The 16183-nt window shown below is 41.1% G+C and overlaps 2 protein-coding genes across 2 annotated transcripts; one reads left to right on the top strand and one right to left on the bottom strand.

Moving 5' to 3' along the window:
• Positions 1-566: 566 nt before the first annotated feature.
• On the bottom strand, positions 567-3593 carry taf12 (TAF12 RNA polymerase II, TATA box binding protein (TBP)-associated factor). Its single transcript, XM_069656055.1, has 6 exons — positions 3457-3593; positions 2675-2881; positions 1986-2063; positions 1656-1770; positions 826-914; positions 567-685 (listed from the first exon to the last, which is right to left on the bottom strand). Exons 2-6 carry the CDS (start codon positions 2750-2752, stop codon positions 650-652), a joined length of 396 nt encoding a protein of 131 aa, XP_069512156.1. The 5' UTR covers positions 2753-2881; positions 3457-3593; the 3' UTR covers positions 567-649.
• Positions 3594-4895: 1302 nt separating this feature from the next.
• On the top strand, positions 4896-15497 carry LOC138584343 (cell surface glycoprotein MUC18). The gene is made up of 7 exons (XM_069656552.1): positions 4896-5011; positions 5735-5856; positions 6399-6597; positions 8778-8923; positions 11128-11272; positions 13601-13745; positions 14774-15497. Exons 1-7 carry the CDS (start codon positions 4960-4962, stop codon positions 14859-14861), a joined length of 897 nt encoding a protein of 298 aa, XP_069512653.1. The 5' UTR covers positions 4896-4959; the 3' UTR covers positions 14862-15497.
• The last annotated feature ends 686 nt before the right edge of the window (positions 15498-16183 follow it).

Raw genomic sequence — 16183 nt, 5'->3', positions numbered from 1 at the left:
GGTTGAAATAAATGTGTTAATGTATTTAGTAACAATACACAACAGCACATACATGTCTAACAGAGACAAAGGATTAGCTGTAATTGTGGCCACCAATTGCAGTGGGAAGTTGGTTTTATAGACCCCCTATTTTTCAGGAAAAACTATCAACAACATGATCGTATGAGGGGGAGCTATAATCTCTGACACACTCAACATTAATGACTCTTATTGGCAAGATAACAAGAAATATCAATTTTAAGGAGGGAGATTAATCCCGGCTTTAACTTCCAAGTGATCTAGAGTATCAAAAGGTAAACAGGATGCAGCAGTGGTCGTCATCCAAAAGAAGTTCTCCAGTAAATGTTTATTGACAAAGTGAAATGAGTTCTGCCAGGCTTAGCTTAATGGTAAAAACAGGATATGAGACAGGAGTTATGTTACTGTGTGATGGTGCAGGCAAAACAGTCAAAAGTTAAGGGGGTTATGACAATAAAAACACTAGCTAATGACAGAAAAACAAAAAACACCCACCCAAATTATGTCCTTCTTCATCATACCCCCCCCCCCCCCCCCCCCCAAAAAAAAAAAAGTTCAGAAGGAAAAAACATGACAACAAAAAGAGAAGACAATACACAGAGTGGGTACAATGTGTTAGTGTACAGTCTTGCTACTTTTTGGTTGTCTTGCGGATCAGCGCCATTCTCTGAAAAGGAAACAGATGCCTACAGTTAGATCCACTATGTGCAAAAATATTGAAAATGCAACATGGTTGTCAAGTCTCTCCACCTGTGCAACATATAGAAATATCTTAAAATGTAACATGAAACAACTTATAATGCTCACCTGTTTGTGAGCCTCTGTGGTGCAGGCCTTCTTGAACGGCCGGATCTCATCCGAGCCATAACCAGGAATCCACATGTTCCACTGGCGCTCTGAGGAAAGCAGTGCACAATGTGAGCAGGATACACGCAGTATGAATATATCAAAGACTTTAGAAGACGACAAGATGACAAGGCAATTTACTATCAGAACTGCTATTTCCTTGTTGGTGAATCCAACCGAAAAGTCCCAAGATCCTTATTACATCTCATTTTCAAAACCTGTTCATAGCTTTGTCTGGGCTATGAAGCAAATAATTGACATTTCATCCACCGCCTTAATTATCCCTACTGTGTGACATGCTGCGTGTGCTTCAAACGGAAAATGGCAAAGGAGCAGAGATGTACCTGCCAGGGATTTGGTTGCCACGTTACCCTAAAACTGTCAAGAAGAAATTCAGGGAAGCTCTTGAAATTTCTGACTGAATGTTCGCCGTCTCAAGGAGAGACAAAAATGTGTTCTTGTTTTTCTCCAATGCAATTTCAAACGTCTTTGATTTTGTATTTTCTCAACTGCACACAAATCCATGAAGGTTTCCCTTTGAGATGCCAACCGGCAAAAGCTTTTTTTAAAATTCAAAAGGAATGCATCTGCTTCCTTCAATCATCACAAATTGTCTTTTTGTCAATGCACAGAAAGTTGGATAAATAACTTTTTACACTTAAGGTAAAAGTTGAACCGTGGGTTAAGAAGTGAATGATTCCCACAACAAATCTGGATGACATGCGGCACAATTTGCATACAAGACCAGAGACAGTTCATCTGCAAAAAACAAAAACAAAACACCAACTTACCAAGATGTAACTGAACATCCTTCACCTCCAAGGTGTTGGACTTACGATGGCGTGCCAGTTGACAGGCTGCTGTCACTACACTTTCTATAAAGTCATCTGCGATTTGTAGCAGCATCTGAGAAGAGACACACAATTTGAAAAACATCAATCGTGGGCAGTAAAGGAAAGCAACATTCATTTATCATGCAGCTAGGTTTTCAACAGAATGATGGATGTGGCAGCGGGCTAGGGCAGCTTCAGAGCAACAAAAACCTGCATGCTGTTTCAAAAACAAAACAAAAATACGAAACACTCAGTTAATTTGAAAGGGAATTAAAACTACAGACAGACCTCCTCAACATCCTCATCCAGCTGCTCATTTGGATCAATCTCTCTCACCAGGTCCTGCAGCTTCTTCTTGCTGAGCACCTGGGAAGAAATCAGTTGTATTTTTTTACTCAGTACAAAAGTGAAAAGGTGTGCAGATGTTCTGAGATGACTCTTGTAGTGTTGTGATAGACCCAAATGCAAAAATTAAAAAAAGAGCACCCACATTTACGTTTCATGTCCAGATGCTACAAATGGATTTGCAGGTTGTAAAGATCTCAGATGTGAGAAAAGCTTAATGCCAAAACCTCTACCACTACTTATCTGTTATTTAAGGTCAGAAACAACATATGGATTGGGAAAGTATCATGGTGATTTCATAGTGACCATCATTGCAATGTGCCTTCCTCATTGCCTGTTGCTTGTAATAATTTTCTGGCTGCCTGGCTCGGGAGCCAATGCTCAGAGTGGGAAAGGGCATCAGATAACTGAACTGGAAGTAGTTTAAACTATAGAGTAGTTACTCCTCCAAGTTATCAAATGTGTAGTTCATATTTGGGAGGGAAATATTAATGTATCTCATCCACATAATGAGGATTGTTTATGTCCTCAGTTGCAGACAGCAAGTACTTTGGAGGTAATAACAGACATTGGTGTAGCAACCCTCCCAAGTAGAAATGTTTTAAGGTCTGGTAGGTAAAAACTCGACTGACCTGAGATCCCTCTGGACTACTTCTGCCAGCAGGACCAGTGTTAACAACCTTCACTGCTGTTGTGGTGCTGTTAGCCATGCTGGTGGAGGGACTCTGGAGTTTCACGAGATCCAAAATGTTTGTCTGTGCCTTTTTGTGTCCTGGATGACAGTCCAAGATGGGCACAGGTGGTAAGGAGTATCTTCAACTGGGATCACGTCCGTAAATCTGGGTAAAATAGTCAGGAATTACACGAGTTAGCATTATAGAGGCCATACACTAATAAACCAGCTTGCAGAAACTTAATATAATAAACAAAACAAAAACATGTATTTATATTCGCATAACGTTTTAATGTTTAGTCCTTTTATACACTATATAGTCGATATGTTTATCTTTATTTCATTGTGATTAGTATGACGCTAAATGCACAGTGTTGTTCTTGTTTTAAACGGTGAAGTAAAAATAGTTTGCCATCATTATAACTGTCAGCTAACAGACTTGTGCATACACTTAGCCGTAAGACCACGGTTCAGGATTTATTTAAAATATGAACTCAATTAGCAAAATAACAAACCCATCGTGAGTAAAGTAACAGGCCATGTAAGTGTTAAGCGATTTTATACCCTCAACAATTAAAGCAAAAGCGTAAAATACCGATAATAACATAACGTTATGTGCTAAAAACAATAGCAGCTACCAAGCTTTGAATTTAGCCTAACGGGCTAACATTAGCGCCTAATCTTGCAGGACGGCTTAATACACGCCGCATCCTATATTTACGCACTAACTTGCAAACTTACCCAATAAAACAAACACTATCTATCCATGTTTCGGCGTCGTTGCATAGGCAATTAGCGTGTTTGTTTCAGAAAGACTCCCTGGAATTGACTCGGAACGGCTAGAAAAATCACCGAGGAATTTTTCCTTACTTCCGCTTTCTTGATGTGTATTTCCGGTGACGTCTTGTTGCCTCTATTTCGCCTTCTGTTGGATGTGTTGTGGAACTACACAAGGCTTGAGACTATATTTTTATTAAACAGAAAAGAAATTGTGTAGAAATTAGAACTGTAATAATAATATTAATAATAATACATAATTTAAAAAATAGGAAAAATCAGGCAAATATCTAATATCTTAAATGTAGGTGTATTCAGTACTAGTAGTAGTATAGTACCACTATTAAAATTGATTTAAAAAAAAAATAATAATATATGCAAATAATAGTGCTAAAAATAATAATAATTATGATCATTTTATTATTATTGTTGTGATCGTTGTTATAAAATGTATAAAGAATGACAATGTTTCTTGTATCAGTGGAAAAAACTTTAAATTAAATTAATGGGCACAGTATAAAACAATCAAGGTGCAGAACCTATTACCTTCAGAGCACTTGCATTTATTTAAACACAGAAGTAAGTAGATATTAGGGTTTGAAACTTACCCAAATACATGGTATGAGTTGTATATGATCTACTTTGAAGGTTTGTATAAAACAATTTTAGGATTATATATTATATTTATATTAGGATATTCTAATTTAACAATAACGTAGGCCTACAGTATTATATAAACCTGCGGTGGATGCAGCAAGAGGCAATAGATTGAAAGTGAAAAACTGATATTTTAGAGTTTGTGTCAGTTAATCTGAAGATGACTCTCATCATTTTAAAATAGCGTGCAACAAACGATCTCTGAGACTCTCTGAGAGACTAGATCTCTTTCGATGCTGTCTCCTGTGCAGCTCCGGTGAACAGCTAATCAATCAAAGGTCACAGCAAACGAAGCTTAAGATGTTTGCTTGTCCGGTATTACATGTCACACCGGGATATCTCGAAGCTTTGCAGCAACATGTCGAGACTTCTTTTACAACCTGTTGTTGTGAACTTCACCAGAAAAACACTGACCTCAACATCAAACTCAGGTTGGTAACGTGATAGGCCCGATTCTCCTCGGAGACAAATGACGCATTTAAAAAATTTGATAACCGGAGCAACACAGCTCCTTCTTTTACACTTGACATAAACAGTATGACAGGCGTAAAATGCACATTGGTATGGAGTCCTATGACGGTAGACAAATAATACGGCCCTTTGGGCGATTCATTTTTGTATATATAATGATTTGGATGCATAGTTTCTTTGTGCTTTCAGACTATTTTGTGCGCACTTCCTGAAAACACAGGACTGAAAACCACGCCCACTTGTCGTTACAGATAAAAAGTGAGCAAACTTTCATTTCAGATTAGAAGCTCCACAGGACTACGCAGCATCTTATTCTGACATTGAAAAGCTGTTTCAGTCATGAAAGTCCTTCTAGTTGTCGCAGTGGTCGCCCTGATTCATGGCAGCTATGGTAAATATGTTTTCTTTCTCCATTGGACTATTAAACAGTCTCTCCAAAACATTTAATTCTAATGCTCCTCTGTTATGAGTTATTGGTTTAATATTCAAGTCTGGTTCTGCTCTTTTTTCCCCCTACTCAAATAACTCATGCAGATGCTGTCCCTGGGTTTTGAGAGTGTGTGCTTTTTTGTGTGTGTGTGTGCCTGTCTATTTGTCTGCTTGCCTGCTTGTTTTGTTTCTGAGTTGGTCTGTCCTCTAGAGAAAAGGCTTTAGTTTCTCTTCTGTCGCACTGATGGGATTCCCCTGAGACTCGGACTAAAGCAGGAAATGATGGGGAAATTATCAAGGGACTGTCGAGAATAACAATTAAATATTTTTATGTATTCATACTGTTTGCAGAGACGTGTTTACATGTAATTCTTATTTTGTGTAATGTAAACTGTTTGTGTTTGTCAGTAATTCTTGGCTGAAGTGAAAGACAAACTGCCTCTGTTATCGTATATCAGTAAAGTAGAAGAACCTGTTGCTGGTCATGTGGCCACTGCATTGGCAGTTTTCCAGCAGAGGCATGAAATAAATGTCAGGAAAAGGGAGAGGGTTGTTTTGAATGTTTTGCCCAGAACAGCAGCTCGATCCCCTCGGTGCAGGTCATCAAGCCTTTTTACTCCTGTGCCCCCCTGCCTGTTCATGCTGCGATCAATAACCTGCATCTCTAATCTCTGTCCACATGCAGCCACTTTGCTCATTAAAGGGCCGACGGAGCCCGTACTGGAGGGAGAGAGGATCACACTGGAGTGTCTGCTCTCCGACTCTGAAGTCAACATCAGCCATGTCCACTTTGAGGTCTTCTCCAAGGTGAGACACCAAAAACAAGGCAATGGGCAGGAGAAGAAGTGGAGGAAAGATGGGCTACATTTCTAAAGTTTAGGACGTCCTCTCACCATAATTTTTTATGACACTGCAATATTTGTAAGAAATGCCAAAGTGATTATTATTGTTTAAATTACTGTGAAATGAATGTAAAATATGCCAAGATATATAAACGACTCTTGTAGAAGTGGAAAAAATAAATTCGTTTTTTTTTATGAGGGCTCATACTGTCCATAATAAGAGAAAGTTTCCGTTGTTACATATCCCAACATTTACAGCCTGAGCTAATATTTACGTAGACCCATCTGACAGCTGACAGCTGTGTTGGAAACTAACACATATAATTCAATCCAACAGAAGGCTCTTTATAGTAATGCCATGTTATTATGTTACATTTGGTTTACATCAGAATTTAATATTTAGCTCCAACGTTTTCAAAATATGCTTTTAAAATGGAGAACTACCCCTGCATTTATCCACAACAGTGATCAGTGAATGAACGATCTTTCTCTCTCTCTCTTCAACAGTACATGCAGTGCTGGCGTCCAATCTGGGAGCGATCTTGGTGCTACTATTCGATGCAAGTGGAGCAGACTGCAGACAGTCTCCTCCTGTCCATCCCCCATGCAGGAAGGTACTACGAGGGGCCCTACCGCTGTGTGTCTGACGCCGAAAATGCGACCGAGCAAGACAAATCCTCCCTGCCGCTGGCCTTCAAAGTGCATTGTGAGTTTCTGGGTTGATGTGGGCTGGAAATATGTCGGGGCTGTCTGCAGAAATTCAGTGGAACAATGACTCTGTGACACTGTTTCCTTTTGGTGACAAATAAAGAAATCTCTGGTTTCTAATGCTGCCTGTGCTGCAGAACTCTGCAAGTGACTTGCAAATAAGATATACAGCCTACAGAGTTTCACTTTCCGATGAGGAAATGAGAATAATGATGAGATTACCAATAAAAGGAAGCAAAAAAGCACCTGAATGTAAGTTGGTAAATAGTCTAGGTCAGCCAGCCTAAACGTTAGCTAACTGCCGTGGCTCACTTATGAAATCTAAAATATGCTGGGGCCAGAGTCCTGAAATATTATACTCAAGTAGAAGTACTGTTCCTTGACTGAAATTGTACTCAAATAGAAGTCAAAGTACTTGTGTAAAAAATGACTCAAGAAAAAGTAAAAAGTACTGAAAGTAAAAGTTACTTAGTTACTTTTCTATAATAAACACATGTTGCCAAGTTTACCACATGCATCCTATGCAAATGAAATAACATGAAACTTTGTTATTTTCGAACCTGGGCCCTATGTGTACATGTTTTGGTGTCAAAATGATGAGAGATGGACCTTTTGTTAAAGAGCCCTCTGTTGAGCCAAAAACAGCCGTTATATAGCTCTCTGCATAGCCACCAGACTCCATTGAAAAAACAGTAATTTTACCTCGCAGAACACAGGAGTGGCTGGTGTCTCGATCGGTTAGTTTGTTTGTGTTAATGTGTGGTGTTTTAAAGGGTTAGATTGGTTCAGAACTAACGTGTTATGACACGTAACGAGGCAGCGGTAGACCGGCACGTCCCGTGTTCTGCGAGGTAAAATTACTGTTGTTGTTAAAGGAGTCTGGTGGCTTTGAAGAGAGCGATCTAACGGCTGTTTCTGGTTAAACAAAAAACTTTTTTGATGCAATGCATTCAATTGACGTCTGGTACAACGCAGTTTTTCTTTCTAGCTCACAATATCCATGGATAAATATTTTATTCAGTCATGGATGGATGTACGAATATACAATTACTTCACTTCATTTAAAACAGAAGTAAAAGTAAAATGACGAAAAAGCTACTCAATTACAGTAACGTGAGTACTTGTAATTCGATACTTCCACCTGTGGCTGGGGCCAACCAAAACCTCTTATCAAACATCTCTTTAACGCTTCAGAGTAAGCTGAAATATTTAATGATATATTTTAATTTCATAAACAACAACAACAAACAAGTACAAATAAATAATCCATCCACATACATGTTACGATTTGTAAAGCATACTTTTACAGTCCACCAGGGGGCCGCAGCCCACAGTTTGGCAACCACAGGCCGGGTAATAAGACAGAAAAGAGAGGCTGTGAAACTTTGCAGTTTTTCTCATATTTCCAACCAGCGGGAGGTAAAGACAATCTTTCAGACAGTTTGGACTTTCTTCACAGTGAGAGATAGAAAAACATATGAATAGTTAATACCTCAAGATATATCCGTGCAGGGCAGCTGTACAACAGGACAAGTGCAAAAAAATACAGCTGCAGTGCAAACACTGTGTTACTTATGAAAGGTCGACTACAGTCATTCCATTTTTTCCTGCCCTCCAACCGAACAGAAACGCATTCTTCTGCTTCGTCTCAAGTCTGAAACTATCATTGTAGGATACACAGTCGAATGAAACAGCATCCGTGGCGTAGCGAGTCAGATTATCAGTGTCCTCTATCTTCTCAGTGGCCATCAAATCGACCGCGATGCTGTTTGATAGGCTCCTCAGCCTCATGGGGGGAATCAATAAGTGGCAAAGATTAGAATGGACTAAAGGACCGAAGGAGACAGAGAGGGAGAGAGGAGCCAGGAGCTGGATGGACGTGGGCCATCTATTGAGATGGAAGAGAAAATGAGCCATTATTCACAACACTGCCTCTCTAAAGACTTCGATAAGATGAAGCCTATTATCATTATTATTGATCGCTCAGTACAGTCTGTACCACTGGGAGGCATTACACGCGAGCCTATACACTCACATATACTTAAAGATCTGGATGTTTACCAGCTGCTGCTGCGGCTAACATATGTTCAGTCACGTCCCAAAACTCTTGAAGAGGTACATTAATCTCTCTGCTTCATTAATGCCTCATCATGCTTTGTAATTCCTGCTGTGTTTTAGATATGGGGGAGCTGTCACTGTCAAGGGAAGGCTACAGCAGCTACCTGGGGATGCCGGAGGAGGTGAAGGTGCGACTCGGGGACGACGTGGTGGTGAAGTGCTCTGCCAGCTCGTCCGAGGAGCCAAACTACTCCTGGAATAAAGACGTGAGAAAGCCCCGGGAATGTGCAAACAGTGGCCTCATTATGCTTTTGGAAACTTGTCAGCCTCTCTCCTGCTTCTTCCACTTTCAATTCCACCTCTTCCAGTCTCTCCAGGTCCCTCTTTCTTTCTTCGGCTTTGCTCGCGCATTCTCTTAATTTTCTCTCCTCTTCTTCTCGACTTTCTCGAGCCACTTGTTCCCCCTTCATCCTTCCCTCTGAAGAAGCGCTCTGTATTTAAGTGACCGGTTGGCTTAGGCCCACCGCTCGCTGGGGGATTGCAGCTTGCCCACTTACAAAGGATTAATAGTTTAATGAGGTCTAGACAAGAGCCAGTCAACCTGAAAACAATTATGCGGATAGATTTCTAATGATTTTTTTAGTGTTTGGTTAACCAGTATTGAATAATTCAACTGAGCCTCTTCGCTGAGCTGAAGAACCGTCGCCCCGGGGAAATTAAGACGTCTTGATGTAAAATGTCATAGAAGAAGGACGTGATGAGTTGGGAGACACACTGTGCCCTTGTGGTGAGACAACAGTATTACACTTTCAGGACGTCTGCCACCACCCGCAGTAACAGGTGTAATGAAGCTACTGTATGTGACAGTGAAGATATCTGGGGAACAGGCAGACATAATTGCTAAGTTTCCTCTTTTGTTATTCTTCCTGATAACTCGGCTCGGGGTTAATGTGCTTGTTAAAGGGTCACCGCTAATCCCGGTCTTAAATTGGCTTACAAATCCAAATCCAATTCAGTGGACATTTTATACTGCTAATACTACTGTTTGTCCTCTGCATGATCATATAGGGGGTATAGGTGTTTGTCGAAATATAGAGCCCTGTCCCTCCAGTGAAGAAGACTGATTACTGCTGGGCTGAGTGACAGAGCCGTCACAGTGTGGAGATGTTATCATTTAGTGCTGGAGCTTCACCTGTCGATCTGTTTGTGCTCCATTTACATAAGTCACCGAATCACTGGAAATGAGGAATGAGACATTCAAGGAAATGATGAGATGGAATGATGGATGGGAGTGTGTTTGTCTACCTGTGTGTGTGTGAGCCTGCTGTAAGTATGACGGGAGTAGGTGTGGGGCATAAAGTGGCATCAGAACATCCCACTTTGACAGACAGCCGCCGTGGGCACATTGGCCCCGGGTAATGACAGCAGGACAGAGGCAGAAACGGGCCACTGCTTCGGGTGCCAGTGGATTTGCATACAAAATGCTGCTTTGGCCAGACCTGGCCTTTATGGGAAATCCTCTTAATTCAGATCCATTCAAATTGAAATGGACTTTCTTGGCAGGAGCTGCAGCTCCCAGGAGCCAAATCATTTGCATGGTGTAATGTCTTTTTTTTTTTTGTTACCGCATCCTCCACGTTCGTTTGTTTTCCATTTCTTATGTTTGGCCTATTATTTGTTTCCTCCCATGTCGGGCTCTATCTCGTAATAGTGCTGCTATTTTTGTGTCAACAATTCATCCTGCTCCCTTGCCATCTCATTACGTGTTGTGTTAACAGTGTGTTGTTGCCGCATCATTCTTTGCGGATGATGCTGTTCTCTCGGTTATTGACTTGTTCCGATGTGCGTCCATTCGTTTGGGATTACCGCTCAGGTAAATACACTTCATTTGGGACATTTGGGACTGTTCTCTGAGGGACGCACAACAGCAGATAAGTCTGTGTTTCTGTCTATGTCCAATTGCCCGTCTCTCTATTTCTTCCTATCTCTGTTCATTTGTTTTTCATCCACTTTTTTCACCATCATAATATCACATTCTGCACATTTCCTTTCTTTTTCTGTCTTTTAAACTTTTCGTGTCTGAGATATCTGTTTTCTCCCTCCGACCAGCATACAGTATATCCTCCTCTCATCTGTCCTGCAGACCCAGCTCAGCATAATAATAATTTGTAGTTTGTCGATTCACTCAGGGCTGCAAACAACCCAGCCAGCAAAATATTTTTTTTCACTATATCCTTCCTGTTTGTCTCATCTTGGCTAATTTCCTTTTGCAGTCTCAGGGCAGGTGTAATGACAGCTGCAAAGACGCATTCAGTACATAAAAAGCAAAAACAGCAGCAGTGTATGCCTCCACAAGGCAGATCACTTCATAAGAACAGATGAACTACTTTAAAACAAAAACACACTGAAGTGTCTTTTAATCCTGACTTTAAATGTAGTTTGTAAGTAATGTCTCATCTTTCTCTCTCAGGGTGACGACTGGATCCTTCCTTCCTCTAAGCTGACGCTGAAGAAGGTGAGCGCGATGGATGGAGGACAGTACACCTGCATGGCCGAGCATCCCTCTGTGGAGTCCCTCAGCAAGAAGCGCACCATCAGCATCACCGTGCTGCCCGGTAATTTTAGCTCACCCTGGACAAGTCCTGTTAAATGAGTCTGGATTGAGTCTCAAGCAGTTGTTTCTCACTTCCTCCTTCAAAGAACTGGTTTGGTTTTCTTAGGTAACTGTTGGGAAACTTTTCTGTCAACATCCCCCGAGCAAAAACAATTTAAAAAAGTGTGAAGTTCCGCTTCAAAAAACCACTCAAATGCAACCAGAAAAGGTCAGCTGTTTGGGTTTCGTGAACATTAACATAAGCAGAAGTTCTCTCTGTAAGTGTGACATTAATTCCCCTAGCTCCAACTTTTTCTAAGGAAGTTAGAGGTAGGGTGTAATTCATCTGCAAGAAATAAAGGAAGGACAAAGTTATTTTGTAATAAAGGTAGATTTATTAAAACACCTCACACATAAAGGTGACAACAATGTCCCAAATGAAATCAGCTCTAAAATGTCAGAAGAAAATAGGTGAGGTGATCCCGGAGGACACGATACGTTTTAAATAGCAGGAATAAATGGCAATGATGAAACAGCACTACCCCTTAAAGGGTAAGAGGATAATTATTAGATATAAAAGAAGCAATGCTTTTACCTGACCTCAGATTTTTCATCTTTTGTTAGAAATATCAAATCACACATAAGTGCACTTTGGAGCACAGAGGCACAGACGAGGGAGAAGTTAGAAATACTCATGAGCCATTAGAGACATTTGTGAGCAGGTGATTGGTTGCTTTTATTACTTTATTCTATTCATTCTAATGATATTGTACCCATGAGACTTTCTAACGTCATCCGAAAGGATACAGGATATAATAGTAAATGATAATTATTAAACTCCTTAAAGAGGGGGTATCATGCTGTTTCACATTTTAAGACATATAATGTGACAATGTTGGATGTCCAGACTAAACGTGGGTGTAGTTTCACATCTGTAGGTAAAAGTATGTTGGAGTAATCCCCAGGATTCTCAGCTCAGTGTGCAGGCTGCTGTCAACGTCAGGTTTCAGACCAGTGTTGCCAGACTGAAAATAAAGCACTATCGTTCTGCAGCTACCGCAGAGATGCAATGAGTGACAGATGCATCGCTGAACTTTTATTGTGGGTTTCTTTGAAAGGGCAAAATGATCGCACAGTCTGCCTTTTTTTACATTATTGATCGTATATCGTGCAGACGGCAAAAATATTGTACAAATACTATAGTTATTGTACATCTATCAGTCTAACACTGTTTCAGACATTTTTTTTTACATGCTGCACTTAGTGACATCACAAATTGCAGCCTCAGCAGGCTTCGGAGAGCTGACCAATCAGAAGAAAGTGGGCTTGTAGGGTTTGTAGGGTTTAAATGGGCAGGGTTTTTTAAATTGTAAATTATGCTAAGCTACTCAACAGGTATCACAGAGTGAAATGTGAAGCTTGAAATTAGCATAATACTCACCTTTAATTAGAAATCTGTTTGTCTGTCGCTTTTGTACATGAACGTATATAAATTGACAGTGAATCTGTACAACTGTCTCATTCCTTCTGAAACGTGCAGATTTTATTCAAGTGGAGAGCTAATTTCATTACAACATTATAGCTAATCCAATTTACAGCACTTCATCTGTCTTCATCATCTTTATCAGTGACCTGTGTGATGACTGCACCGTGTTAACGCACCGCCGTTTTTTAAACACCGTCCTCTCAAGCAGTCCGATTCATAAGCCTTGTGATTTCAATCATTGAAATTATGCAACCTCTAAAAATGCAATTAAGCCGATGCATGTTATTTATTATGGTAGAGCTATCTTATTACTGCTGCAATTGACTCATTGGTCACCGCGCTCCACAATGTCTGCAGGATTTCCTCTGAAGCACATGTACTAATTAAAAAGCTAATACTTTCTAGATGCTGGGATAATGTTTGTTCATCCTTGAAGGTATGGTGAGCAAATGTTGCATGTCACTGGGGTTGCTTTGAGGTTTGCAATATGATAATTGAACTCACCTTTAGCAAACAGTCCTGCTGCAAACCTGTGTGACTCCAGCGGCATTAACATGAAATAACTCAATATAAGAAAAGAAGAGCGTGTGTTTGCTGCTGCCCCACATCTTTAAAACCTTATTTTGTAAAGTAATTACTTACTACTCTAAAGAAAGATTTCAAACAGTGTTATATATTATTTGTAAAAGTATGCACATGAAGGGAATAAGACTTCTCAAAGATGCATGTCTGAGCTCCAGAAAGTTTCTTTTCTTGCACTAACAAACAGGATGTTACCATTAGAAGCTTTCCCCACAGGCGGAGAGCTCACAGTTATCTGTGTGATGAATGTTTCCCTTCATGTCTGACTGATCTGTCCCACAGCTGATGCCCCCTGGTATGCGTCCAGTAATGGCCGACTGGTGCTGATGACCTCTGCAGCGGCCATGTCTCTCCTGGTGCTCATCCTCTCCATGACCGTGTTCCTGTGCCGCAGGGCCAAGCAGGCCAAGACCAGCAAAGGACCCATGTAAGACCCGACTGTTTGAGTGTTTGTGTCTGCAGCTATCTCGTAACAACACATCACTTTGCTCTTTAGGTGTGATTTTCATATTGAATCATATACAAAATCTGGTGCACAACCCGCCTCTGAACGCGCGTGTGCCTGTGTGATTGTTTGATTCCTTCACGGTGCTTTACCCACACTCGCCTTCCTATTTCCTCTAACTCAGCCTCGCTCTCTCCTCCTGCAGTTTGACTTTATATTACGGATATGGTTATTGCTGCAATATTTCATTCTGTCTCATGTGATAGAACCAAGGCCATTTCAGCTCCAGTGTGGGAATTCAGGTGTGCACCTTGGTGTCTACTTCACCTTGTGTGTGTGGTTTTTGTGTACGCCAAGTGTTCTTGCAGGGAACCTTTCCACTCATGTGCTGACGACGGCCCGTGTGCTTTTATGTGTTTTAAAAGCCGTTATTCACGCTGAATATCAATGTGTATCTCAGCAGGTCTGACCTACTTGACCCCCATCCTTGATCTCTTTTATGCTCCCTCCTTTCTGCACGTGAAAGCTGCGGCTAATGGCACCAGATTTAATTCTATGAAAGTATAGAAAGTATAAAAAAGCTACAACAATGATAAGAGCATTCGTAAAAGTCCCATTAAATATGTTTCTGACAGTATGATAATGTGAACCATAACCCAACGCAGCTCGCTTATTAGCTTCTCTTCCATTTGTGCTGGGAAGAAAAATCAAATGCAGAATTTCCATTACAGCCTCCTTCATACATGATTTCTGTCTCTGCGGTGATGATGAAGACAGAGGTTTAATCCTTACTGTGCATGTGCTGCTCTGTGTGTATGAGCATGTGTGCATAAAAGGAGAGACAGAGTGCAAAATAGAGAAGAATGCACTTTCATATCAGCAGCCAGGAGTGGGTCCATTGCTCAGCTCTAGTCCATAATTTCCTCACTTATAGTTTTCTAGTGCCTACTGGGAGGTCGATATACTGATAATCATGCTCCTCTGTCTTTCTTTCTACCCCTCTCCCACAGTGATGACCGGTCTCAGAAGAAGCCCATCTACAAAAGCAGTGTGGAGTCCCTACCCTCCACCAGCGGAGACAAACAACCTCTGGTGTAACGGCACGGGCAGGTGGAGGAGAAGAGTGGGGGGGGGGGAGAAGATGGAACAGGAGACGGGGAAGATGGAGTTGGAGGCCAGAAAATGAGGGATGGCGTTAAGGGGATACTTAAAGGGGGGAGGGGATGGTGTATAGATTGTGGGAGGGAGGAGAAGAAATCAAAGAGGGAGATTTTGAGACCGTAGGGAGAACAAATTCAAAATCAGACACAAGCTGGTTGTGAAAAAACCTGAAGGGCAAATGATTGCTTTAGAGGAGCAGACGCTGCTTTGCTTGAGTGATGCGTTTCAGACAAAAAAAAGGTGACAAATTTCTCTTCACGCATTCAGCAGGGTGGCAAATAGTGGGCTACTTTCTACGCAAAATGATGCCGGATGAAGTAAAGACTCTCTCCGTTCTGATTCATGTATAATTGCTCTGCTGTGTATTATGAATGAAGCATGTAGGTGATGAAACAAGGTTGTTTTTTTGTTGGTTTGTTTTCCTTTAAACCTTATTTCTCCAGAGCAGAACCATATCTGTGAGAAGGCTATTATAATCGTTTTTACCGTGACAGCTCCCAAGCACATTGCACTCTTCTATTTAATTCACTGTACTTTGGATTTCTTTGATATTAAAAGGCTTTCAGAAATTTACCGTCCTCCTGTGTGCCATTGATTTTGCTACATTTTGGAGATACAAAAGAGGCTGGGGAGTATTGACAAGGTGGTGAAAGCCTGACATGCATGCTCGCTTGGTCGCACATCTTCTCGATCCAATGCCATCTCAGGCTTGCATCAGCTTGTTTACCAACCTTTCCCTTCAGTCTGTAAGACCTCACTCTGAGGCAATGACCTTTACTCAAAGTACGGTGCCTGTGCAGTGTTTTTCCCCATCTGCCTCCGAGCACAGAACCCATTCTCAGTCAGTTCAGGTTGCGAACACATGCAAGAACTAAAGACTCGCACTCACACAGCCAGAATAATAGTGGAGTCATGTAACCTTGAAACTTTGCCCATCCATTATGAGTGTAGGCAGAGTTAGCCTCCGCTAGCTCTTCTCCAATGTGAACTACATTTAGCTGATTTCGATTCCAACTAAAATAATCATCACAGACTACATCTTCATCTTTTTAATTTTCTCCTCTGTTGCCTTGTAACCCTTAGCGCCGTGCCACAGCGCCATCGCTTATTACCATAAGCATGCTCGTAATGCAGAGAATTTCATTACACTTGTCTGTTGAAGTTATGTTGGGTTTTATGTGGTTTTATTATCCGTGTGTGGTTGACCGTAGGCCGTCGTTAATAATGGGCGAAGAGGCAGTTTAACAATGACACTCCAT

Source organism: Semicossyphus pulcher, unplaced genomic scaffold, assembly GCF_022749685.1.
Source record: "Semicossyphus pulcher isolate SPU_LCO1_2020_fin unplaced genomic scaffold, fSemPul1.0.p SCAF_9, whole genome shotgun sequence".
Lineage (NCBI taxonomy): Eukaryota > Metazoa > Chordata > Actinopteri > Labriformes > Labridae > Semicossyphus > Semicossyphus pulcher.
The sequence above is the reverse complement of the archived record's forward strand: the minus strand, read 5'-3'. Positions and strand labels throughout refer to the sequence as shown.

What these genes read in the sequence shown, in the direction of transcription:
- LOC138584343 (XM_069656552.1), top strand. Translation starts at nt 4,960, where the DNA reads ATGAAAGTCCTTCTAGTTGTCGCAGTGGTCGCCCTGATTCATGGCAGC. An exon ending in CCTGATTCATGGCAGCTATG is followed by an intron (nt 5,012 to 5,734) that starts GTAAATATGTTT and finishes GTCCACATGCAG; the next exon opens with CCACTTTGCTCATTAAAGGG. An exon ending in ACTACTCCTGGAATAAAGAC is followed by an intron (nt 8,924 to 11,127) that starts GTGAGAAAGCCC and finishes TTTCTCTCTCAG; the next exon opens with GGTGACGACTGGATCCTTCC.
- taf12 (XM_069656055.1), bottom strand. Translation starts at nt 2,752, where the DNA reads ATGGCTAACAGCACCACAACAGCAGTGAAGGTTGTTAACACTGGTCCT. An exon ending in GTAGTCCAGAGGGATCTCAG is followed by an intron (nt 2,064 to 2,674) that starts GTCAGTCGAGTT and finishes ATTTCTTCCCAG; the next exon opens with GTGCTCAGCAAGAAGAAGCT. An exon ending in TGGATGAGGATGTTGAGGAG is followed by an intron (nt 1,771 to 1,985) that starts GTCTGTCTGTAG and finishes GTCTCTTCTCAG; the next exon opens with ATGCTGCTACAAATCGCAGA.